General features: G+C 40.8%; 1 protein-coding gene across 1 annotated transcript in view; it reads right to left on the bottom strand.

Moving 5' to 3' along the window:
- Positions 1–27,463, bottom strand: part of sbf1 (SET binding factor 1) — a 131,243-nt gene that overhangs the window by 41,620 nt on the left and 62,160 nt on the right. Inside the window, exons 7-19 of the mRNA XM_055160034.1 lie at positions 24,024–24,129; positions 22,633–22,765; positions 22,301–22,409; positions 18,446–18,559; positions 15,021–15,098; positions 14,833–14,946; positions 12,710–12,838; positions 9,693–9,791; positions 9,349–9,547; positions 5,708–5,820; positions 3,451–3,600; positions 2,127–2,195; positions 1,864–2,019 (exon numbers count right to left, since the gene is read on the bottom strand). Coding sequence (XP_055016009.1) covers positions 1,864–2,019; positions 2,127–2,195; positions 3,451–3,600; positions 5,708–5,820; positions 9,349–9,547; positions 9,693–9,791; positions 12,710–12,838; positions 14,833–14,946; positions 15,021–15,098; positions 18,446–18,559; positions 22,301–22,409; positions 22,633–22,765; positions 24,024–24,129 — 1,569 coding nt within the window. The remainder of the gene's footprint in view (positions 1–1,863; positions 2,020–2,126; positions 2,196–3,450; positions 3,601–5,707; positions 5,821–9,348; positions 9,548–9,692; positions 9,792–12,709; positions 12,839–14,832; positions 14,947–15,020; positions 15,099–18,445; positions 18,560–22,300; positions 22,410–22,632; positions 22,766–24,023; positions 24,130–27,463) is intronic.

Genomic DNA, 27,463 nt, shown 5'->3' with positions numbered 1-27,463 from the left:
GTAGTGCTGCAAAATGACCAGATAAACTACTACTTTTGGGATAATTAGCGTAATTTCTGGACAATAAACTGCTATTTTTTTCTCACACTTTTAACCCTGTGTCTTATAAAACGATGCGGTGAATATATGGACGGATTATTAGTGCATATTAATAGTGGATGTGCGCAGCCTGAGTGCAGAAAGCTCCGCTGTCTGTGTGGTTCGCATGAAGTGGCAGTGTTAGCTCGCGATGTCGTCCGCACTAAAACAGTTTATCGCTGTGTGATGAAATAAGTTCTGATGCTATTAGTGTGATTCGTCTTAATGACCCGTGTGTGTTAAATGCAGGTGAGTGTATAAATGACGAGAAGAAATGTCTCAAACTTCAGTAGCCGCACATCCACTCACACCTGATCCACACACCTGTCCCCGCCCCCTGAGAGTCTGAAATCTGCTGGAATCCTCCAAGACACTGACATGATACAGACAGAACAGAGACTCTTTCTGCAGGAGAGCGTGGGGGAAAGACGAGGTGACGCGCCAGTTATTTTGTGCTTCATACACACACCCTCCTCATGGAAAACACACGAAGAAATGCAGATGATGAAGCTTTTAAAGGTTGTATGGAGGATTTTTTTTTGTTTCAAACTGTCAGTGAAAGATTAAAATACCATTACAGAGACGCAGCAGCTTTGTAATTATGATGACCAAAAAAAAAGAACGAAAATCTATCAACTGTGGACATAGTGAGGCCAGATAAACATCAGCCAATAGAAAACGAGGCTCCCTCATTTTCTATCGGCTGTTAGGTTGTCAATCAAACTCCCTAGTATAACTGACTCGTCGCAGCGCGGGGATTACGTGGTTTACGCAGCGGTTCTTAGAGGCTTTTTCTAACTGTCGCTTCCTCGCATTTCGCACAAAGTTTGTCGTGACGGCGGACGAGAATCCACGACCGGTTCGCCGCAAAAGAAAGTCTGTTTTTGAGGTCGCTGAAAGAAGAAGAGAAGGAGAAAAGGAGCAAAGCCAAACTGAGGTGATTCTTGGAGATCTCGTCCAGCGATGGCTGGTCTAGAATTACTTCTAGACAGGAAACTTCAACAGTAATTCTGAATGCGCACAAGGACTGTCGCTGTATTTCTCTTCCCTTAAAAAATTCCTCTATACAACCTTTAAGTTAAAGGCAATACACATGCATCCCGAATTTTGGACTTCGCCATCGCACAGTGCATACTGGGAAGAATACTCTGAAAAAGTGAGCATCAAACCACCATGTTTGTTTTCCCAGTGGGATGTGTCTATTGTCAAAGTCGATCTTTTCAAGTCTTTTGAACCATATCACTTTTGTTTCTGGTTCTGATATTGTTATATTTCAGTTTTGGGAAATATAACAATATTCGTAATTGTGTGGTTGTTGGATCCTAACAGCGGAAAACGACACGAGAAATGGGCTTCGGAAGTTTGCGAACTCCATAAATGCAAAAGGGAATCAGATGTGTGTGACTCAAACCTCCGTTCAAACTGTTTTTCTTCCAAACAGAATTGAAAAACAGTGAAAGGTGAAGGCGATGGGCAGGATTGATCCACAGGAAGAACCAAAAACTAAAATATGACAATATCAGAACCAGAAACAAAAGCGATATGGTTCAAAAGACTTGACTGTGGAAGAAGGAAACAGAGCTGCTGCACGTGAGCTCGACGTCAGTGAGATTTTGGCGACGGCAGCGACGATCTGACTCAACGCAAAAAGACGACAAAAACGTTCAGAGGCGATAAAAGCAGACGGACCAAACTTGAAAACGTTCTTGAAGACGTGGACACCTGCGGCTTATATTCAGGTGCGCTCGATAGTCCGGAAATTACGGTAAACACATTTATTCTCACGTGGTTGCCCTGCTCCTCTTCGCTCTCCAGGTACAGAGCCCGGATGTGGTTCTGAACGTCGCTGTAGAACATGGCCTCCCAGAACTGCATGTTGGTCCAGACCGTGTGCTCCTGGACGCAGCTGTAGGCGAACTGTGTGATCCCTGCGCCCAGCTTCTGTAAAAGGAAAAACAAACACACACAGATATATATTTAGTCTGGAACTAAGTCAAATTGATATGGGACCGAGTCAGGCTGATATGAAACCAGTGAAGTGAACGTACTCTGCAGAAGGCCGTGACCAGAGGGAGCAGAGCAGCAGCGATGCCGTGTTCGTCCATGTGAGAGCAGTCCTGGAGAAAGAGAGAAACATTTAGACATTTCAACAATAAAACAAATGTCGCGCCGTTAGATTTGATTATTTGCTTTGGTCACATTAAAGTAAAACACTGTATTTCTTGTTAGGTGCGACAAAGATTCAGACTTAAAGTACAGAAATATAATGTGTCCTTGTTAGAAAGACTCTGCTGCTTCTTCGTGGATGAATTTCACCAAAGGGAGCAGTGGATTTTCATTTACAAGTTTTTCTGGAGAGAAGGGAAACATTTAGGGAAACATTAAAACTACATTTGTTGTTTGACCTGGTTTAGACCTGGTGTAGACATGATTTAGATCTGGTTTAGACCTGGTTTAGACCTGGTTTAGACCTGGTTTAGACCTGGTTTAGTCCTGGTTTAGACCTGGTTTAGACCTGGTTTAGTCCTGGTTTAGACCTGGTTTAGTCCTGGTTTAGATCTGATTTAGACCTGGTTTAGACCTGGTTTAGACTTGGTTTAGACTTGGTTTAGACCTGGTTTACACCTGGTTTACACCTGGTTTAGATCTGGTTTAGTCCTGGTTTAGATCTGGTTTAGTCCTGGTTTAGACCTGGTTTAGTCCTGGTTTAGATCTGGTTTAGTCTTGGTTTAGACCTGGTTTAGTCCTGGTTTAGATCTGATTTAGACCTGGTTTAGACCTGGTATAGACCTGGTTTACACCTGGTTTACACCTGGTTTAGATCTGGTTTAGTCCTGGTTTAGATCTGGTTTAGTCCTGGTTTAGACCTGGTTTAGACCTGGTTTAGACCTGGTTTAGATCTGATTTAGACCTGGTTTAGACCTGGTTTAGACCTGGTTTAGATCTGGTTTAGACCTGGTTTACACCTGGTTTAGACCTGGTTTAGATCTGGTTTAGTCCTGGTTTAGTCCTGGTTTAGTCCTGGTTTAGACCTGGTTTAGTCCTGGTTTAGACCTGGTTTAGTCTTGGTTTAGACCTGGTTTAGTCCTGGTTTAGACCTGGTTTAGACCTGGTTTAGACCTGGTTTAGACCTGGTTTAGACCTGGTTTAGACCTGGTTTAGACCTGGACCACTGAGGGATTACACAGATATAAGGACACATGGGAATAAAAAAGAAAGTTCTACCACTGAATACTGAATATCACCTTTTATTGTCTAAAGAAAGTGGTTTTATATTATCATTGTGGTATCGGTATCAGAATCAGTATCAAGTATCAAGGACCAAGTTATTCCTGGAGTTTGTGATGTTAGTATCGTGACCCCAGCGCTCACCTGTAGAGTGCAGTTCATCATGCGGACGATGTAATCAAACTGCTGGTCGTCTAGAACAGCTCTGTTCTGAAGGACGTGTTGGTTTAACTCCTGAGTGAGACACACACGAGCAGCTCGGCCTTTGAGCGCTCGCAGCACGGCAGGCATCAGCTGCACACAACACAACACTGACATCAGACTAACACGCTACACATGTCCACTCATTATGACATCATATATTATAACAACAGACAGTGTTGGGGAGGAACAGATTACATGTACCAGAGTTATGTAATCAGAGTACAAATTATGAGTAACTGTATTCAGTTACAGTTACTGTTTCAGTGAGAGGTAATTGGATTACAGTTACTTTGTTGAAATAAATGGATTACACGGCGGTATTTTCCTGTTTTCACATTTTGGGCTATATCTGGTCACACTGACCTGTATTCACCTGAGTCATGTCTTTTAATCCAACACAAGTTGAACCACATCAGCGACACAAGAGCTGGAGTTTTATCTTCACTTAGTTTATGTAAATTAGTGATGTGGTTTTAAGTTTTGTTTCTGTGAGATTTGAACAAAACTGAATTAAACACATTATAATGTCAAACGGGCTGATGTGGCTCTAGAGTCGTTACGGTTTATATGTCGTAAAGTTGAATTTATTTATGCAGATTAGTGCAGATAGTAATAATAATGATGATCATTTTAATATAAAAACGTTAATGATTAATCGATAATCGATCGTTAATTCTTCCGACGATCGATTAAGAAAATTTCATCGAATGCCCATCCCTAGTCTCAAGTGTTGACCGTTTTTTTTGTTTAATGTATCTTAAGTATGAAAATAGATGAGAGAATCCAACGTTATTGATATTGCGCCTTATAATCCGAAAAATACAGTAATAATAAAAACACTAACAATAAAAGAACAATAAATAGCAAATGCACTGGTCACAATGGGTACGATCAGTTGGTTTATTTCCCTGCCTCCCTTTTCATTCGGCCTGAAGCCAAAATGCTACTAAATTGCAGAAGTACTAGTATTTTTTTTGATTTTTCGGGACCCACTCGCTCGCGGCCTGACTTGCCATCTTGTCCCTTATGAGCGTCACGTGACAACGGAACGAAACTAATCGAACGTCGTCTCCCCACACAGTGAAAAGAAACATTTTAGACACTATTAGTTTTAAATCGTGACGGATTAAACTGAAAATACAACCACACAAGCAAACAAATTTAGGTATCAATAAATTATAATATTATATTAGGTCTTTATGTGCTGCAGATTTTTTTTATGACGGTAATGAAACTGATCCAAAGAAACTGAAAACACACACCAAAATTCTTGTATAGGTGCAAATGCAAGGAGCAGCCAGACAAGAGTGAAAAAATGCATAGCACACTCAGATGGCCCATGTCCAAAAGCTTATTTATTATTTATTATACCACAGCGAGAAAGTGTGGCACTGTTCTGTGGTCCAAAGCAAGAAAAATATCTGATGAAGGCTTTTTTTTTTGCCAAAATGTTATTTTGAAAATAAATAAGCTTTTGTACATCGGCCATCTGAGTGTACTATGCGTTTTTTCACTCTTGGTAATAAAACTGATACCATTGCTACTTTCTGATACTGCGGGATATCGTAATAAAGTATTACCACCCAACTCTACATGTAAAAGGTATTAATGTCCAGTATTATATTCTATCTGCATTTCAGAGCTCTCAGGATCAAATACAGATAAAAGAACAGTAAAATTAGACATTTTAGACTAAGTTAAAATTGGCTTTTAACTCTGAGTCTGACGGTTGACCATTTTCTTTACTCTTTATTGTCTTTATTTGTCACTGTTTGTTTTGTGTCCTTTCTAATTTGTGTCCAGCACTTTGGTCGACTGTGTTGTTTTTAAAGTCCTCTAGAAATAAAGTGGAGTTGAGATGAGAAATATGTGGAACAAATGTTGGGATTATACTATGGTCTGTCTATCAAAGCTCTCAGCATCAGCTATAGACACAACCCAACAGCAATATTAGACTAAAATATGGAAAAAATGTCCAGTGACTGTACAAGGGCTGTGTGTCAGAGCCCTCAGCACGGCAGGCAAAAAAAGAAAAGCAGTACGGAAAAAGACAGAAATAAGACACAAGTAAAAATAAGAATGTCAAATGATCATCTACGACGACTTGGGACAAAAAAAAACAAACCACTTCTCATTAAAAAAACTTAAATAATAGTCGTTTCACGCGTTGGTTATTCTGTGTGTGTGGGACTTTTACCTTCTTGGCCTCCAGCATCTTGTTCTCGAAGATGTAGGTGATGCAGTTTCTGACCACCTCCAGTCTGCGGGCGCTGTTCGCCATCACGTGACTGTTCCGGTCCACCGTGTCGCCTGGTAAACAGAAACACACTTTCACTTTAACTATCGAGAAAAGAGGCCATGATGTTTGATAGAATTTGGTGTTTTGGTTCCAGACGATTCTCCGATCAGAAGCAGAATGAGTCTCACGTGACTCTCTTATTTGAGTTGCTGGTTCAACGTTGTGTTTAAACCTAAAATATGCCTCTCTCTCTGAACGGCCTCTCCCTAAACCCCAGCACCTGCACCAGTCCTGAGTCAGTGCTAGTGCAGCCTCTGCAGCTCAGCGAGGGAATTCTGGAGGTTCTGAGCTTCACATGAGGCCTGAACATAAACTGAGAATGAGACAAATCCGTATGTATCCTTTTTACCTCCATGAAGTTGGCCCCCATCAAACACACACACACAAAAACTATGTCTATAGTTTGTGCTAAAATGATAACCAACGATAAAATGATAAAGAATCTTAGGCTTTGGAAAAGTATCTATTACAATATAAAATATTTGAATCAAAAGCAAATTACTACAGACTCATACAGACTTTTCCACAGCCTGAGATCGTTTCTCTTCACTAGTTTTGTAGAGTTTTGCTAAAGCCGCTGTCGTCAGCGGAGTGGAAATGATGTCATATAATTTCCACAAAAATATAAATTTTAGAAATATACTTGACAAACAAAATACAAACATTTTCTATAATTCTCTGCCTGTTTTGAGGCTATTTAACATTTTGAGGGGCTGGATGACTAGCCTGATTCACCAGCCGGTTTCACTTCCTGGAAACTGTGTGACCTCGCAGCATTAGGATTCGTTCGCTCGACTGTAGGAGGGTACTTTTTTTATTTAACCAGTCGCTGCTGTTTGGTCGTGATGTATGTAATGCACCAAACCTGCAATAACGTCTTTTCCCTTAATAAAATTCACCAAACATTCTCTTTGTTCCAGCTTTAAATCCTCGATCTTGTGAATCGTTGACAACACAGAATGTCTGTCTTCGTCTACGTCCATCTCGACGCTTTGTTTACTGTTGTTCTGTTCCACAAAAGAGACCCAGACAGACGCGTGAGTTTGACGTCATGACTTCAAAGCTCACAGATGATTGGCTGGTGTGCAGTCTACAACTTCCGGGTATTCTGATTCCTAACCTAGTCACTGGAGAGAAATGAAACTGGAGGCACTAGGTGGGGCCAGCCTGGCTACTGGATGACATCAACGGCTGAAAATAAAACTGCTAATATTTTAAGAACAGTAATCTCAGAAACGAAGAACAAATGATTGACACCATTTTGGGCCGTTTTAGAGCATTTTGAATCTTCCTGGAGGCTGCTGACCCCAATTTGACTGATAAAAGAATTGTTAATATCTTCAAAACTAAAGCAGCACAAATGGAACTTTTTGCAGCACAAACGAAGGACGAACGATTGACATAGTTTTTGTGTAGGTTTGCGTTTGATGGGGCGACTTCACAGAGGTGTCGTCTTTATCCAGGTTTAGAGCACAGGCTGCACACTGTTAGTCAGGCTGGTGCCACCAAGTGCCTCCGCTCAATTTCATTTCTCTCCAGTGACTAGAATAGAATTGAATTTGTCGTCCTCAATCTGTGTATCATTCGTTCATTCGTTTTTCAATATAAAACCAAAAATAAGAAAACGAAAAAAACAACAGTTTTCTTCGTTATTTGTCTCCAAAACCAAAATGAAAAAACGGATAACGATTCGTTTTTTCAGTTTTCGATTTTGTGTTTAAATGAAGAATGGAAAAAACGGATAACGGCCGTTTCCCGTTTACGTGACTTCCGTGACTGCGATGCCGAACTTTTGCACCGCATACGGACTGAATCAGGACGGATCCAGGTCCGAGACCAGAGCGGGACTGAGACCGAGACCAGAGCGGGACTGAGACCGGGACCAGAGACCGGGACCAGTCTCAGGCCCGCTCTGGTCCCGGTCTGGTCCCGGTCCCGGTCTCAGTAGCGCTGTGGTCCCGGTTTGGTCCCGGACCTGGTCCATTTGAACCAAAAGCTCTTAGTTCGATTCATTTTCATTGGTGTGAATGCGTCAGTCGGATGCTTTGCACCACCTCGGAACCAGCAGCGGTTCTTGAGTGCGGAGGACCAGGGGCCTCATTTATAAAAACTGCGCAGGAGTTGTCGTAAGTTCGTGCGTACGCCTGTAGCTACGACAAGGCGTGCGCCACGCAAACTCCATATTTAGAAAACCCACCGCACGCACCAAACCACGCAATCTTTGCTTTATAAATCCCACCTGCAACTACGATTTGCGCACGTAAACCTACGTCACGTCACGCCCTAGACCGAGACAAGACCAGGACCAGACCGGGACCAGACCGGACCGGAGGCTCAGAGCCCACGGCAGGGCCGGAGCTCGAAGCTGAGGCTCGGACCCCGTGGAGGCTCGGAGTCAAAGCTCGTAGTCCGCCCTGGTCCCGGTCTGGTCCCGGTCTCAGTCCCGCTCTGGTCTCGGTCTGGTCCCGGTCTCAGTCCCGCTCTGGTCTCGGTCTGGTACCGGTCTCAGTCCCGCTCTGGTCCCGGTCTCAGTCCCGCTCTGGTCTCGGACCTGGATCAGTCCCGGTTCAGTCCATATGCGGTGCAAAAGTTCAGCATCGCAGTCACGGAAGTCACGTAAACTGAAAAAAACGAATCGTTATCCGTTTTTTCATTTTGGTTTTGGAGACAAATAACAAAGAAAACTGTTGTTTTTTCGTTTTCTTATTTTTGGTTTTATATTGAAAAACGAATGAACGAATGATACACGGATTGTCCTCGTCTCTTCTATTTCCATGTACCCAGTGCACTCGGAGTTGTGCGTCAGTGGAGAAATAATAAAAACTGAGGTACGGTTGTGATTGTTGATTTGCTGAACATAACGGAACGCTACAATGACATGGAGATGAAGAAAACTGGGACATTTTCTCATTTTTCCTAGATTATGTCAGGCTTACTACCGCGAACCATGGATCTATTAAAATAACTGGAGGGTGTTGCTGCTTGTAGTTGCTTCCAGTTGACATAGAGACACTCACTGGTAGTCAGGCTGGCGCCACCTCGTGCCTCCGCCCAATTTCATTTCTCTCCAGCGACTAGGTCAGGAATCAGAAAACACTAGACGGTTTGCAAGAACCCTGAAAGTTGTAGACGGCACACCGGCCAGTCAGCGAGGAGCTTTGAAACCATGACGTTAAACTCGTCGGCGTCTGTCTGTGTCCCTTTTGTGTTTCAGCACAACAGTAAAACAGTAAACAAAGTGTCGAGATGGACATAGACGAAGACAGACATTCTGTGTTGGCAACGATTCCTGAGATCCTCGAGAATTTAAAGCCGGAACAAAGAGAATGTTTGGTGAATTTTATCAAGGGGAAAGACGTTATTGTCCTTCTTCTTCCTACTGATTTAGGGAAAAAAAAGCTTAATATATATACCAGTTGAGTGAACGAATTCTAATGCAGCGAGGTCAGACAGTTTCCACAAAAAGAAACTGGTGAATGATGAATGAGGCTGCATCCAGAAATCCCTTTCATTTGTCGTCGTGTGTTCATGTGTCTCACCCAGAGGAGGTCCGGAGGGCACCATGGCCTTGACCTCGGCCTTCACCACAGGGGGCGCCGTCTTGAGTTTAGCAGCAGCGTGGTCCACGAAGAGCTGAACGGCCACGTCGTCCAGCGGCGGGAACGGGGAGTGCGGAGTCTGGGCGTTTTCTGACGGACGCTGCAGTTTGTGCATTGACACGGTGGGGTACGGGTTCTCCTGCAGAGGACGAGGAAGAAGAGGAAGACCATATAAGGAAGACAGAAGGTAAAATAAAATAATAAAATAAAACTGCTCATACAACGCTATAATTCTTCAGGTAAGTTTCAGAGTGCGTAGGAGAGCACGATGAGACCGGACTTACGTTTTTAAAGAGATGTTCTGCCAGTTCCTTGATGTGGTTCATGGTTCTGTGGGGGTCGCCCTCCGCCTGTCGAATCCTCTCCACCTGATTGGCCATGAGCTGCACAAACAAATATAAATAAATCATTTTAAGTCCTATTTTTGTCCGATTTATTGATCTTTATTTAGCCAGGACAGTCCCACTATTTTTCATCTCCTCTTCAGGGAAATTAAGAATCTGTTTTTCAGTCGAGTCCTGGCCCTGGATGTGTCCCTACTGTCTGTGTTTTTAGAGGAGGGGAGGACAGGCACAGGGAGAACATGCAAACTAGGGCAACTTATTCTCACACTGCGGAGGGAGGAAGTGTGTATTTAACTGTGTAACTCATCTCTAGCTCTCACAAAATCATTATTACAGAGTTAATATCCACATGAGTTCATTTTCGGGAACTTGCGCAGTTTTTTTCTGACAGTGAAGTGAAACTGGAGCGCGGCGCCGCAGCTTTAAGTCCGATAAATCTGATTTAGAGAAAGCAGACTGACTCCAAGATAAGAGCGTCGCAATTAGCTGATGTACAGTTCATGACTCCCTCTTACTGAATAAGGACCAGGGACTTGATACTATTTTGAGTGAAAATGCCTCATGTCTTGTACAGTACATCAGAGGTAGGACCAAGTCATTGTTTTGCGAGTCTCAAGTCTTTGAGCTCAAGTCCAAGTCAAGTCCAAGTCGTCTGCTTTGAGCTTCAAGTCGTTTCAAGTCTTTAAACCAAAAAAGTACCAAATATAGCTTAGATTTTTGCAATTTATATGAATTTTAAACTAAAGTCATGGTACATTTATATATGAGTATTTATAGAAAAGCTGTAGAAATGTAATTTTTTTCTTTTTAAATGTCTTGACAAGATCTTAGTGTGAATCATTACGTTAGAATAGAAAGAATTCAGATTTAAAACTGCTAAATAACAGTTATTTGTCATGTAGTTCCCTCTGTATTACTGTGTTGTACTGTATATTACTGTGTTGTACTGTATATTACTGTGTTGTACTGTGTTGTACTGTATATTACTGTGTTGTACTGTATATTCCTGTGTTGTACTGTATATTACTGTAGTACATTTGAGGATACCACATCACAGTACTTCAGTTACAAAGTACAAAGTACAAAGTAACAGAAGTGGAGGGACATGTTCCTATAAAATTAAGCACCACATTTATCAAAAGTAAAGAGAAAAGTATTTTCTAAAAACATATATTTTTTTAGAAGAAGCATAAATTCTTCTCAAGTCACAGGCCTCAAGTCCAAGTCGACTCCCAAGTCTTTGTCTATTTTATCAAGTCAAGTCTCAAGTCCTAAAAATAGTGACTCAAGTCACGACTTGAGTCCAAGTCACGACTTGCAAGTCCCACCTTTGCTGTACATCGACACTACACTCTAACGACTCGGTTCTCCAGGTCAGGCTCCAGGTCACACACAACATGAGAGATGATGTAACACAAGGGATGCACCAATCCGATACTGGGATCTGATGTCGGCACCAAAATTGAAAAACTTGCTGGACTAGATATCGTCTTCCAAATATCGATTCAGTCATATCTTCATTTGGCATATAAATTAGATAGTAGTCTTTGTAAATCAGACTTTTTACTAGTTGTAATTCGCCCAGAAAGTCTCACAATGTTTGAATTTTCACTTATGCAAAGCTCTGCACATATGGATTTTTTTTTTTTGGAGCCGATATGACACCGATATAACAGGCTTTGCAGCTGCCGATATATTTAGTGACATTAAAATTCACTGTAAATCTTCAGCTGATTATAAAACTTAGGTCTGTCTGTATTAGATTTTAAGTTGGGTTTGTTTAGGCGACATTTATTGTTATTTTGCCTCTTTACGTCATATTTAAACAATTGGCCAACCGATATATTGGTTGGGCCCTACGCTGTAGTTACTTAAAGGGACAGTCCAGAATTTTGTACACAGGACCTCATTTCCTCGTGATCCAGAGTGTTGGAGACGTGTGGAGACACTTTTTTAAATATTCCGTCCAGTCCTTGTATTTGCAGAGGTCACTGGTGTTAGACTAGTGCATGTCAATGGTCATAGTTTATCCTGCCACTAAAAACTGTCTTACTCACTCCACAAAACACCCGAAGCAAATCTATTATTACACCAGACTGTCCATGTGAACGTCTGTGTTGATAGAATAATGTTTGAAATAAAACTAACTTTTGTATCACGTGAATCGACACATGTTGAGGGACTATTTTCTCAGCAGCAGCAGATTTTTACTTTGCCAGTAAGACAGGTGCTCGGTCAGACATGTCAAACTCAGGCCCGGGGGCCAAATTTGGCCCGTGATACAATTGTATTTGGCCCGCAAGATCATATGTATTAGAGACATTATTTATTGACAGTGTTGTTATTATTTTATATTCTGCTTGTTCTGGATTCAATGTTTAAGCAAAACTATTATGAAACATTTATTTTAATAAGAAAAGATTTAACATTACATATCTCAAAAGAAGAAAAAACACGCAGATGTTGCTGAAGTTTTTCAATAAATATTTAGTTTGGCCCATGACTTAGTCCCAGTTTTTAATTTTGGCCTCTGTGAATTTGAGTTTGACGCCCTTGTGCTAGGTAAGGTCAGTCCGCCGCTGCTGAGTTTTCTATCAGGAAGTACAAATCACTGCTGCTCAGACATAAATCCTTCAAATGCAAGGTTGGTTTTACTTCTAAAATTATTCTCTTATTATTCAGGCTCACTAGGAAATGAGGCCCTATGTCCAAAATTCCAAACTGTTCCTTTAAAAGATAAAAGACACTTATATATATAACACATTTGCAACAGTTTTTTCTTATTTCATTGTAGTTTTATAGAAATAAATGTTGTTTTCTGTCTCTGCAGTGGTATCGGTTCATATCGATAATAGACAGATATGTAAAGCCATAGTATCGAAAATAGTATCTGAACTGAAAAAGCTGTATCGGTGCATCCCTTTACACAGTAACACATGTATATTAATTCTTCTCACATCGTCGAACAGGTCCGTGGTTCTGTAGGGAGGTCCTCGCTCAGACACAAACCCGGCGAAGGCCATTCCATCCAGAACCTTCATCAGGAAGTCGTCCTCAGACAGAGCTCTTTTACCCAAGAACGCAGCCTGAAAATCAGACACGGACAGAACACTTTATCACACGAGGAACACACAATATCAGAGTCAGTGCTAGTGCGGCCTCTGCAGCTCACAGAGGGAATTCTGGAGGTTCTGAGCTTCACATGAGACCTGAACATAAACTGAGGATGAGACAAATGCAGGGTAAGTCACATTATTACATAAAGGTGCACTGTGTAACTTTTCTAGTGGAGGGTCTGTCAAACGCTTTTATCTATGGTATTAAACCTTTCGATCTTCATAGAGACCAAACCAGACCAAGTTACAGGTCAGATCTGTGGAGAGGCGACCCCGCTCACAGTCAGAACGTCTGTTTTTGTAGGTATTTTTGAGCTATAAAATCACCTGTGATTGAATAAAAGTAAGTTAGAGCCGTTTAATGTCACACTGTGGAATATTCCAGGTAGACGTGTGACATATCCAAAGAAACAAGCAAGTGACTGACCCCAAACCAAAACGTTACATAGTGCAGCTTTCACACCGACAGTAGTTGGTGCGCACCAAATGTTCCAGTCGAACCAAAAGCTCTTAAGTTCAGTTTGTTTTGTTGGTGTGAAAGCGTCAGTCGCAGTCGGATCTGCACTAACTCAAATGGACCGAAACTTCAGAAAAGAGATGCTCTCGGTTCAGTTGATTCCACACCAAATGCCAAACTCTGGTGCGGTTCCTCTGGTGTGAACTTGAACTCAGGTGCAAACCAGAAACAGTAGCTCTAAATGAACTACTCGAAATGCATCATGGGAGGAGACATGCATCTCCTCTGCCTGAAATGACATTCAATACACCTCCGCCGACTCCAAAGCAATAACAAATTGTTGTCCAGATGCAGCCGTGACTCATTTTCAAATTATTTTGCCAACAATGGCCAATACAGACAATATGATATACGAAGATCAGAGTGAGTACCAAAGTGAGAACATCCAGCGTGCTGAGGACGGCACAGACCCGCTCTGACCAGTCCACTGCGCACTGGTCTTACTCGCCCCCATCTGGAACCAGCACATGGAGGATGGAACCTCCAGTCCTATCTGACCAGCACGGCACAAGACCAAGGACCAGACCCTCATGTCCGTCCTGATGGGCTGCGAGCTACGATGAGTGCTCCTGAGTCTTTATCACTGTTACCCGAGCTCAGAGCTTCTGCTCCAGGCTGATGTGCGGTGAGTTTGTACAAAGTTCTACATGCTGCTGTTTTACGAGTTCATGATGATAACTTAAGATGAGGACGACCCGCGGAATTAATGGGGAAACATCAGTACCTTTCACAACTGGAGGTACTGATGTTTCCCAGGGGAACATCGGTCCTGGGGAACGTTGGACTGACCACAAAATAGGAGCTTATTTCTACCAATTTCTGATGAAACGTCAAACGGACCAATTTTGGTTTGTTTGCCGGTGTGAAAGCGGACCACACTGGAGTCTATATTGTATTTTCCGAACCACAGGACACGCTCTTAAGCCTCCAACCCCATCAAAAAACGACCGCGCCTCACAATCCAGAGCGCCCTATACACGAATCCAGCGACCGCACAGTGAAAAACACCCACAGACACACTCATCGCTCCACGCCAACGAGGAACAGAACGGAGGAACGAACCGAAAAAGCGAGCGCAACGTGCCGCTTCTAGACACGACTGAACAACTGAGTCACTGCGAACACGCCGACAATCCGTTGGTCCCAGACACACCCTCCCTAAACGCCACAACTGAACAAAGCCCAGAGTCACCGTGAACGAACAAACAAACAAAACCACTCACCCATCACACTGTCGGGTTTCCTTTAAAGTCCGGTGAAAAAAGTTCGAAAATAGACCATGTGTCTTACAATCCAGAGCGACTAATAGTGCAGAAAATACGGTATGCTACAGAATAACTATTTTACTGTCTGGAGCGGACCAAATAATCAAACTAGCAATGTGAAAACGCTCCGAGATGACATCAGATTTGACTTAAACGCAGCAGCCGTCGTGTTCAGTTCGTACCTTGTGGAAGCGGATGACGGGCTCAGGGTGGATGCGGATTATGTGTAAACACCATCGATATCCCCGAAAGAGGCGAGCGAAGAGCCACAGGAACACGGCACGGATCTCTTTGTCCTGAAATCACCAGAGACAAACATTAAAATCACTCTAAAAACAAAGAGAAATGTTGAGATTAAACCAAACTTTACCTGTATTTTTAGTGAGGAGGGCTGGTTGCAGACTGGGGGAAAGGCGTGGTCAGCGACTTCCAACTCTGGGTCCAAAACCTGAACAAAAAATAAACTTTATTTATCTGGTCTGTTTGTAATATAATTGAGGTATATTAGTAGAATTATTTTTCCCCAGTTGTCTTTTTGGTTTGTTTACAATGCAAACTTTGAACAGAATCCTACATTTTAAACATTTACTGCACATTTAAAGGTGCATTGTGCAACTTTTCTGCTCGTCTCCATGGAGATGTTATTGCTTTGTCTCGCGATTAAACCAATCCATCTCAAAGGAGGCAACTATAGTCTACTTTACAGGTCAGATCTGTGGAGTGTCGCCCTATTCGCAGAAAGAATTATTGTATTTTTGAGCAACCGAAATGGTCCATGTACTTTTCATACTTTTGAATTTTAATTAACAAAAAACAATAAAATGGGAAAACCGTTTGTTATTTAATTATTCCGCTTTAGTGTCAAATAAAAAAAAAATTGAGAGAAATTGGGAGAAAAAGATTTCAGCCTCTATTTCCAATATTTCATTTAAAGTTAATTTTTTTTTAAAAGTCATCGTGCCCGTTTTAATGTTGATATTTTATTCACTCTGGTTTATTTGCTTGAACAAAAGGAGAGTTTATCGCTGCTTCCCGTTTCTCGTCATGGAGTTCAACAATTATTTTCTAAAACGTGAAAGTAAACACGTCGCTTTAAAAGAAGACGACATGTTTGTCCACAAAACTCCAACGATTTTTCAGGTAAGTCCTTCTGGGGCAAATAAAGCAGAGAGAATAAAATATCAAAATTAATATAGGCACCGAGACTGTTTTTGGATCGGTGTTATTTGAATTAAACTTTAAAATAAATATTGGAAATAGAGGTCGAAATCAGTTTTTTTGTTTGACACTAAAAAATAATAATAATAATAATAATAATAATAATAATAAACTGTTTTCACATTTTATTGTTTTTCATTCTTACCATATTTTTTGGACTATAAGTTGTACTTTTTTCATGGTTTGGGTGTTTCCTGTGACTTATAACTTATAAATGATATATTCTGTTATTATAATGTTTCCTGTTGCGATGTCGGGTAAACATCACTTACTTTAATGCAAAATGTGTGTGTAAATGTGCGTCGTATTTTCCAGCAGCTTCATAAATCTGCCGCATCACCAAATCTTCAACCAACAAGATCCACAAAGGATAAACATTCTAACATGAAGAATTTATCCACAACTATCAAGAGAAGAAAGACGAAAACTTAAAGGAAACAACGACGACGCATTAGTGAACAACTGAAAAAAAACCCAACTAACATTATGATCCTGAATAAAACACAAGTGCCGTATTTTTTGGTCTATAAGTGGCACTTTTTTTTCATGGTTTGGGTGTTTCCTGTGACTTATTCTCCGGTGCGACTTATATATTAAAATGTTTGAGTGAAGCGGTGAGAGGTTCTAGTCTTGTGTGTGAGTATCTGCTGCTCCTGTTCCTCCTGTACCACTGTCACTGTCTCTACTGCACATGTCTCCTGCAGAAAGAGCCTCTGTCCTGCTGCAAGTCGTGAAATATTCAGCCGAAAACGAGAATCGAGCAGCAGAAAGAAAGTTTGGAGTGAGCGAGAAACTTGTGAGGGACTGGAGGAAAGCAGGGATGGAGAACACAGCTTCACGGGAACCGGGGAGGATGCACCATGAAACTTTCCTGAAGTCACTGGATGGATGGACAAAGCCTGGACTTCAGTGACACAGAAACCATCCTGTCGGGATTCAGAAAGACCCGAATAATTCTAACTGGAACTGATGCTGAATCTGACGACAGCGACACAGAAGAGGAAGTGACGCTCTGTTTACCTCCGGAGGTCGAGGTTGAGTTGTTCAGAAGTGACACCGAGGATGAAGAATTGAATGGATTTAGTGATTTGGAGTGAGATGGAGAGTTTGTTAAACTTGTTCTGTTCTGTTGTTTATGTTATAGTTTATCTGAAGAACTGTTCATATGTGACGTTAACAGTCTGTTGTTCTCTCTTTCTATTGTTTTTACTACAACTTAACTTTTGAGATGAAATGTTGGTTCCTGGTCTCTGATTTTATAAAATAAATTTCCCCCCAGAAGTGCGACTTATGTTTTTTTCTTCTTCATTACACATTTTTTGGCTGGTTCCGAAAAAATACGGTACTTGAAACTCAAAAGAACACGGACTTGAAACACCCGTAATGAATAAATGTTAGACAAAGTGCTGTTGTGATTGCCAAACATTTAGTCAGTGTAAGTTTCCACAGTAGAGCTGCGTGTTCTTCATACTCCACAGTCCTTGTTGGCGGCCGGTCTGTATTAAACAAACACATTCTCCCGTGTCACCCTCAGAGTTCTTCAGCTCAGTGTGAAAATGAAGCACTGACACTGAACAGAGACACAGAGACACGAGGAGAGGCGGCTCCAGCAGGAGACTCAGCAACCAAACAAAACAAAAAGAAACCAAAGGCAAACGCAAAAGGCCTAAACATGGAGCTATTTACCCCTGGTCTAACTAATACAAATAAGATCCAAACACTTGACGGTTGATACTTGAAGCTGATGACATCAATATTCAAGCTCACTGGAAGCACCGCTCCATTAGAAGCTCTGTTACTCAAGTTCGACTTAATCTGAGCTTTATTTTTCACAGTGTGACCAGAAAGAACAAACTTACTTGGAACTACAACACTGATTTGTGCCGTTAAACACGTCGCTCACACAAACACAAACAGTTTTTTTAGTCGCCTTTTGAATCTGTGTGTCATTCTTTTGTTTTTTCAAAATAAAACCAAAAACAAGAAAATGAAAAAAACAACAATTTTCTTCATGATTTGTCTCCAAAACCAAAATGAAAAAACAAATAACGATTCATTTTTTCAGTTTTTGATTTTGTATTTAAATGAAAAAACGCATAACGACCGTTTCCCGTTCACGTGTGACTTAAACTGTGATGCTGGACTTTTGTGCCACATACGAAGTCCTGGTCTCAGTTCTGGTCTGGTCCCGGGCTAAGTCCTGGTCTCAGTCCCGGTCTGGTTCTGGTCTGGTCCTGGACCTGGTTCAGTCCTGGTTCAGTCCTGTTTCAGTTCGTATGTGGCACAAAAGTCCCGTTTACGTGACTTAAACTGTGATGCTGGACTTTTGTGCCACGTACAAACTGAAACAGGACTGAACCAGGTCCAGGACCAGACCAGAACCAGACCGGGACTGAGACCAGGACTTAGACCGTGACCAGACCAGGATTGAGACCGGGACTGAGACCGGGAACAGAACTAAGACACATTATGACTAATAACACAGCGGTCGACTCTCACATCTGTGCCCAGTCGTGTGCAATGTTAAAAGAGCAGAGTATTAAAACCATGAGCAGTCTGTTGGACGCTGTTCCTCACCATCGAGAGCAGAGTCTGTGTTTGCTGCAGCAGAGGTTCAGGCAGGAGAGAGATGTGGACGCACTCGGGGATCGTCACTGTTCCACCGTCCAGGTCAGCGATGATCACGTCCAACTGCAAACACACAAGAGGCACGGAGAAGTTAAAGGGACTGTATGGGATTTTTTTATGTGTTGTGAATTTATTTTGCCTCTGAAACATTAGAACTGCACAGTCACTTGAGCAGTTTAAATCCTTGCTTAAAACTGTCTCAAATTCTCTTTGACATTTTTCCATAATTAAAAAGAGACACCTTGGCACCTTGCTGTTCTTATTTATTTTTTTAAAATTGTTATAAAATCTGTATCGTTAAGCAGTTGCCGATACGATACATACCTCGATACATAAGCCACGATACGATACATGTCGACAGGTGAACTTTCGGTTCAATAAAATATATATCAAATTGATTCAGTATGGTTAAATAAAAATATAAAGGCTAAATTATGGCTGTGATACTAAAAGTCTTTGTTAAACCAGTTAATGTGAATATGAAAAACGCTAATTTTAATCATCAAAACAGTGAAAATGTCAAACGTGTCACATAAACGAATTTGAAAAATAGTGAAAGGTGAAGGCGATGGGCAGGATTGATCCACAGGAAGAACCAAAAAGGAAACATTTGTCTGACTAAGAAATCATCCTGAGTTTACAGAGAACATTTTGTATGTGGAGCAACAACAAAACAAAATCCCGTTTGTTAATGTAGAGGAGCAGAAGACAAACAGACTGAGCTGCACTTTCTTGTTCTTGTGGTTTTACAGCAACATCACGTCTTGGTCTCTTTGCAGTGGAAGGTGTTTCTTGGTGAACAGTTGGAGCCTTTTGCTTTGGCGTTGACTTTTTAAATTCATAACCGAGGTCGAGTGAGGGATTGGGATTTTGCTTTGATGGTGCTCAATTTAATTTCTCTCCAGCGACTAAATCAGTTATCAGAATACACTAGACGGTTTGCAAGAACCCCAGAAGTTCGAGTTCAGGCACCAGCCAATCAGTGAAGAGCCAGACATTCTGTGTTGGCAACGATTCTCGAGATCGAGGATTTAAAGCCGGAACAAAGAGAATGTTTGGTGAATTTTATCAAGGGGAAAGACGTTATTGTCCTTCTTCCTTCGGGATTTGGAGCATTACATACGTCACGACCAAACAGCAGCGACTGGTTAAATAAAAAAAGTACCCGTCTACTGTCGAGCGAACGAATCCTAATGCTGCGAAGTCAGACGGTTTCCACAAAGTAAAACCGACTGATGAATCAGGTTAGCAAGTCCCAGCTTTTCAAAGGGAGAAAAGTAAGTTTCTGTCTTTTATGGTTGCAAAGTTATGTGTGGTTATATAAAACATATTCCCAGATATCGTATACGATACCGTCGGGCTCAAAGGGTCAATGAGTATCTACTTTCAACGACAGTTTTAGCATTGATTAGTATCTGATTTTCGATATTTTTGATAATGATGCTCCATGGAGATGTAAGTTTGATGCCTTTTCTTGGAACATTCAAGGAAAAGCAATAACATCTCCCTGGAGACAAATAGTTTCCAGAAGCCACACCAGAAAAGTTAAGGGCAAAGTATAGTTCTGCATCGACTCAATGCGCACTGCCGCCGTCGCCTTGTCACGGTCGTTTTTCACATATGAAAATATGTGTCAAGGTCTATGCACCGCAAATTAATTCACCGCCAAAACGCTAAAAGGCTAGAATATCTGTCCATTCATATAAACGGTCTACGCGTGTGACCTGCACACGTATAATCTCAGAAAAGTTTCACATGAACCATCTCCAACACGACAACAGAACAGATTCACCATCAGCAGAACATCCCTCTGTCACAGAAAGAACACTCAGATTCCACTGAGTCATGTCCTTTAGTCCGACAGAAGCTGAACCGCATCAGCGCACAAGGAAAGGGCTGTTTTTAGTTCGATTAGTTTATGCAAATTAGCTGTGTGGTTTTAAGTTTTGTTTCTGTAAAACGTAAACACATGTGCACAAAGCTGAATTAAACACATTATTACTCAATGTATATTGAAAGAAAGGAAAGCTGAGTACAGGAAATGTATGTAGAGCGGCGGTACAGAGGACCAATCACAGCCCTTATCGTCTGCGTCGCTTCCCCTGCTGTCTGCATCGCTTCGACGCGTAGTTAGAAAATTTTGGGGGTGCACGTCGGTTGACGCAGACACTTTGCGTAGGGGGTTCACGTTGACACACACTCTCTGCGTTGTGATGCAGATGATTTGACGCTGGACCGTAAATTGGCCTTTACATAGTGCATCTTTAAACTCTCGTGCGCTGATATAATATGACATAAAAGATGACAGTGGTTGTGTGAGTTCAGAGTCTCTCAACAGTGTCTCATTATAGAACCTCAGATATTTAACTCGTCCAGGAGATAAACTCTGACCTCTGACCCCAGCAGTGATGAGATGTTGTTAATCGCAGAAATATTTGTAAGATAAAACAAAGATCAAAATGTAAAAGGGTTTTATCGCGATGGCGCTGTCAGATCTCCCACCGCAGACTTCATCATCATTTAATAAAACAGATTTTTTTTCTTTGACGCTGAATTTAAGGCAGGTTCAGGGTGAAGACTAAACTTGGCACAGAATAAAAATGTGCTGGATTTTGAGATTAAAACGGACCGAACAAAGGGTCAGGGGTCATTTCTGTAATAATGTAATTTGATGAGACGTGTACAGTTTGTCGTTTTGCGTAAAGTTTCACTGTGTAACTTTTCTAGAGGAGGATCTGTCAAATGTTTTTCTCTGTTGCTTAAACTGATGTAAACAAAATGTGACTGAACCAGGACTAAACCAGGACTGAACCAGGACTGAACCAGGACTGAGTGTTGGGACGGACCCAGAGGTGCACCTGTGTAGACTGTTGGGTGATCAGGACCAGACCGGGACTGAGACTGGGACTGAGACCAGGACTGAGACTGGGACCAGACTGGGACTGAGCCTGGGACTGAGACTGGGACTGAGCCTGGGACTGAGACCGCGACTGAGACCAGGACTGAGACCAGGACTGAGACCAGGACTGAGACCGGAACCGGACTGGGATTGAGCCTGGGACTGAGACCAAGACTGAGACCAGGACTGAGACCAGGACTGAGACCGGAACCAGACAGAGACCAGACAGAGACCAGACTGGGACTGAGACCAGGACTGAGACCGGGACCAGACCGGGACCGAACTGGGACTGGGACTGAGACGACGACTGAGACTGGTTCAGTCCTGCTTCTGTCCTGCTTCAGTCCAGGTTTAGTCCCGGTTCAGTGCCCGTTCAGTCTCGGTTCAGACCTGGTTTAGTTCTAGTGTAGTCCTGTTTTAGTCCTGTTTTAGTCCTGTTTTAGTCCTGGTTCAGTCCTGGTTCAGTCGTGCATCACAGTTTAAGTCACGTCAAAAAACTTGAAAAGATCGATTTTGACAATAGACACATCCCACTGAGAAAACAAACATGGAGGTTTGATGTTCACTTTTTCTGAAAATCCTTCCCAGTATGAATTGTGCGATGACTGGAAGTTCGAGATTCTTGACGCATCTATGTGACGTAAACGTGTACGTGACCTGAGCAGATCTGACCAGAGTTTTGCGTCTTGGGCAGTGTAGACGGAAACACTACAGTGGAGCGTTTTCAACTTATCCACTCTGGAGGGTGGTGTCAGATTTTTGCGTTTTTAAGCCCCAAAAACGCCGTCACCGTCCAAACGAAAGACACTTCCCATAAAATATTTTGTCGTTTTTACCTGTAAGTGTTCTCGTGTATAAACAGACCTTGAATCAGGAGTGATAGTTCTCAAATAAAATGGACTCACCAGTTCTTGCGTCTCAGATTTGAAGAAAGAGTTGACTCCGATGATGAAGGGGGTGGGCGTGCTCAGGACCTCCAGAAGTTTACCGGGAAGAATGGGGACGTACGTGAAACTGCAGACAGACACATTTATGTTTAATTAAAACGTACGATCAGACACAGTTTAAGTTAAGTTAAGTTTTTTTATTTCAAGATGTGCTGTGTAACTTTTCTGGTGAAGTGTCAAACCCAAATGCTGAATCACGCAGAACATAAAATAAACTAAATCTTAGATGATAAATTGAAGTAATAGTACTTTTATCCCAGGTGTTTTTGAAGAGTTTATTTAACTCAGACCTGTATTTGAGCGGGAACATGATGGACAGAAGCCCTCTGCACGCGTCCGTCAGCCTCTGATAACTACTCGACAAAAACAGGATCTTATGTTCAGTCAGAGCCGCACAGAACAGACAGAGCACGTTCACGATACCTGCACAGACAAGAGAGAGAAGAGAGAAGAGAGAGGGAGAAGTTTAATATTTATTTTATTTAGTGCAGGAGTATAGTTTAATATTTATTTTATTTGATTTATAGGAGTCAAGTTTAATATTTATTTTATTTTATTCAGTATAGTTTAATATTTATTTTATTTTATTTATAGGAGCATAGTTTAGTATTTATTTTATTTTATTTAGTGCAGGAGAATATTTTAGTAATTATTTTATTTAATTTATAGGAGTATAGTTTAATATTTATTTTATTTTATTTAGTGTAAGGGTATAGTTTAGTATTTATTTTATTTGATTTATAGAAGAATAATTTTGTATTTATTTGATTTTATTTGATTTAGTGTAAGCATAAAGTTTAATATTTATTTTATTTTATTTAGTGTAGGAGCATAGTTTAATATTTATTTTATTTCATTTATAGGAGTATAGTTTAATATTTATTTTATTTGATTTACAGGAGTATAGTTCAGTATTTATTTTATTTCATTTATAGGAGTATAGCTTAATATTTATTTATTTTCATTGAGTGTAGGAGTATATTTTAGTATTTATTTTATTTGATTTAAAGGAGTAAAGTTTAGTATTTATTTTATTTTATTTAGTGCAGGAGTATAGCTTAATATTTATTTTATTTGATTTAAAGGAGTATAGTTTAATATTTATTTTATTTTATTTAGTGGAGGAGTATAATTTAATATTTATTTGATTTGATTTGATTTAAAGGAGTATAGTTTAGTATTTATTTTATTTGATTTATAGAAGACTAATCTTGTATTTATTTGATTTTATTTGATTTATTATAAGCGTATAGTTTAGTATTTATTTTTTATTTTATTTAGTGTAGGAGTAAAGTTTAATATTTATTTTATTTAATTTATAGGAGTATAGTTTAATATTTATTTTATTTAATGCCGGAGTAAAGTTTAATATTTATTTTATTTTATTTAGTGTAGGAGTATAGTTTAGTATTTATTTAATTTAATTTAAAGGAGTAAAGTTTAGTATTTATTTTATTTTATTTTATTTAGTGTAGGAGTATAGTTTAGTATTTATTTTATTTTATTTTATTTAGTGTAGGAGTATAGTTTAGTATTTATTTTAATTTAATTTAATGCAAGACTATAGTTTAATATTTATTTTATTTGTTATATAGGAGTATAGTTTAATATTTATTTTATTTTATTTAGTGTAAAGTACAGTTTAGTATTTAACATAGTGAAGTGTTAAGTGTTTCCGTACCGAGTTGTCTGAAGAGCTGAGCGACGCTGCTGCCGCTGACGGGGAGCGAGTCCGTGACAGGCGTCTGGATCACCTGCCTGTCCCCGGCGCCGAGCGTGATGGTCCTCTGCAGAGACAGCACAGAACGCAACAGAAACCGTCAGAAAACGCCGCACGACGAGGGGAGGAAGGGGGGGGGAATAGATCTGTGAGCGCGTCGCCGGGGGTTTAGCGCAAAAGTGCCAAACAAAAGCGCCGGCGGAAACAGGAGCCGAGCCGTGACCTTCGGTGAAAAGCAGAGTTTAATGAAGGAGCTGTGAGTTTTCCATCGCAGTGAACGTAGGTGTGAATGAGAGCAGCAAAAAAAAACAAAAAAAACAGCCAAAACAGAGCTGCAGGAGACAAGATGATTGGAAAATGCGTCAATGTCCGAAGAAAAATCAACCGGAAATGTTCAAGGAAGCGGTTTATTAAACTGTAGCAGCTGCAGTGTTTCCCACAGTTATATAAAAAATTTGGGCTGAGTATCGTCAAGAAGTCGCCGATACGATACATATCTCGATACACTGAGCTTTCGATTTGATGCAATTCGATATATTTAAAATCGATTCAATAAAAAATAAACAAACATTTGAATCCTCAAAAAAGTGAAAATGTCAAACGTGTCGCATAAGTGAGTTTCTGATTTAGACCTTGTTTAGTTCTGATTCAATCCTGGTTTAGTCCTGGTTTAGTGCTGGTTCAGCCCTGGTTCAGTTCTGGTTTAGTCCTGGTTTAGACCTGGTTCAGTCCTAGTTCAGTCCTGGTTCAGTCCCGGTTTAGTCCTGGTCTTAGTCCTGGTTCAGTCCCGGTTTAGTCCTGGTTCAGTCCTGGTTTGGTCCTGATTTAGATCTGGTTTGGACCTGGTTTAGTTCTGATTCAATCCTGGTTCAGTAATAGTTTAGTCTTTTTTTTTGTCCTGGTTGAGTCCTGGTTTAGACCTGGTTTAGACCTGGTTTGGACCTGGTTTAGACCTGGTTTAGTTCTGATTCAATCCTGGTTCAGTCCTAGTTTAGTCTTTTTTTTTGTCCTGGTTTAGACCTGGTTTAGTTCTGGTTTAAACCTGGTTTAGACCTGGTTTAGACCTGGTTTAGACCTGGTTTAGTCCTAGTCTAGTCTTAATTTAGCCCTGATTTAGTCCTGATTTAATCCTGGGACTAGTCCTGGTTCAGTCCTGTTTCAATCCTGGTCTAGTCCTGGTCTAGTCCGTATGCGGCCCAAAAGTCCGGCATCTCGATCAATTTCTTCTGCTCAATAAATAAGCCTGTGAAGTGATGTTGTATTTTTGACAGTCGAGTCACGCCGGGCGCTCACAGGTCCCGGACCCGGTGCAAGACTCTGGTACGATGTTTCTGAAGTTTCTGTGATGTTTGTAAACGTTCATGTGCACTGAAACTTAATAAAAACAATTTTTTAAAAGCGGAATTGTCAAATCAAAATTACAATATCAGCCAGAAAAATAGTAATTCAGTTTTTTTCTTAAAATCGTTCAGCCCTAATTCTGGCCCATTTATCGCGAGGGGGAGAGGACCAGGCTATTAATTTGTGGACCTCGGTGGTTTTGATTCTGTTCATTCTTAGTCTGTGTGTGGGAAACTCTGAGCTGCACAGCCGATTATCCCCCAGCGACAAAACTAACACCCAAAGTCCCATAGTGCGTCTTTAACTAGAGTCCCTGGTGTAAAAATAACAAATATATGATCAGTCGTCACGTGTTTATGTTCATTTTTCTCTTTTTTAACCGTTGATTAGAAACACACACGAGATCAAACTGGTGATCTTCTGGTTTATGGGCGACGACTCGACCCAAAAATCAAGAAAAATCCCAATTTGTAGCCTTAAGATTCAAAACATTTAGCAGCAAACGTGATATGAGCAGCTTTCAATATGTGATCCAAACACTCTAACTGTTTTCCATACTCCACTTATCTTTTGTACAAATAATTATGAGCATAATTTTGTTAAAGGCCCATATGACTCTGTTTTCTGTCCAAAGTTCTTATGCAAAAATGACTCTTGTGAGCTTTAAGTCATGTTCTAATTAGTGCTGTCATGCGATTAAAAAAAATTTAGAGATTAATTAATTATGATCTGTAATTAATTAATCTAATTAATCTCATTTTAATCTCACCTAAAAATTGCTGAGAAAAGCCTTCATTTTGAGGTATTTTTCATTCATTTAAATTCATTATTACATTATTGTGGCAGATCAAAAGACTGATATATAGATTAAAAAAAAGTGACTTTATAAAGTCATTTATTGTTTAACAAATCTCTCCAATTTGGCTGTTGAGCCCAAGTCTCCATGAATAAGAAACTGTTTGCTGTAAAGTAGCAAAGACTAGGAAATCTGAACATAATAACTTTTGTCTACTTAAAGACAATAAAAAGTCCAGTCTTTCCTTCACCATATTAAAAATATTATTGATAGAGAAATGCTTTATATATGAGATCACTGGTTTTAGTCCTGGTTTAGACCTGGTTTAGTCCTAGTTTAGTCCTGGAATGGATTAATCCTGGTTTTAGTCCTGGTGTTAGTTCTGTTTAGTCCTGGTTTAGTCCTGGTTTAGACCTGGTTTAGACCTGGTTTAGACCTGGTTTAGACCTGGTTTAGTCCTGGTTTAGACCTGATTTTAGTTCTGGTTTTAGTTCTGGTTTAGTCCTGGTTTAGTCCTGGTTTAGTCCTGGTTTAGACCTGGTTTAGACCTGGTTTTAGTTCTGGTTTAGTTCTGGTTTAGTCCTGGTTTAGTCCTGGTTAAGTCCTGGTTTAGTCCTGGTTTAGTCCTGGTTTAGTTCTGGTTTAGTCCTGGTTTAAGTCCTGGTTTAGTCTGGTTTAGTCCTGGTTTAGTCCTGGTTTTAGTCCTGGACTGGATAAGTCCTGGTTTAGTCCTGGTTTTAGTCTTGGTGTTAGTTCTGGTTTAGAGGCTCACAGGAGGAAGCGCGGTTTACGCCGCGTATGCGAGAAAACACGATCCACACGCGGCTCACGGCAACACGTCGGTGTCCTACGCAGTAACTACGGAAGGAAACGTGGTCCGCGCTTTCTCAGGTTAATGACGATGATGAAGGTGTGTGTTTGTGTGTGTGTGTGTTTGTGTGTGTTTGTGTTTGTGTGTGTTTTGTGTGTGTTTGTGTTTGTGTGTGTTTGTGTTGTGTGTGTGTGTGTGTGTTTGTGTGTGTGTTTGTGTGTGTGTGTGTGTTTGTGTGTGTTGTGTGTGTGTTGTGTGTTTTGTGTTTGTGTGTGTTTGTGTTGTGTGTGTGTGTTTTGTGTTGTGTGTGTTGTGTGTTTGTGTGTGTTTGTGTTTTGTGTTGTGTGTGTTGTGTGTGTTTGTGTGTGTTTGTGTGTGTTTGTGTGTGTTTGTGTGTGTTTGTGTGTTGTGTGTGTTTGTGTGTTTGTGTGTGTGTGTTTGTGTTTGTGTTTG

The sequence above is a fragment of the Boleophthalmus pectinirostris genome, unplaced genomic scaffold (genome assembly GCF_026225935.1).
Source record: "Boleophthalmus pectinirostris isolate CB_2022bp ecotype Guang Dong unplaced genomic scaffold, ASM2622593v1 HiC_scaffold_2826, whole genome shotgun sequence".
In the NCBI taxonomy this organism is placed as follows: domain Eukaryota; kingdom Metazoa; phylum Chordata; class Actinopteri; order Gobiiformes; family Gobiidae; genus Boleophthalmus; species Boleophthalmus pectinirostris.
This window is presented reverse-complemented; position numbering and strand designations above follow the sequence as displayed.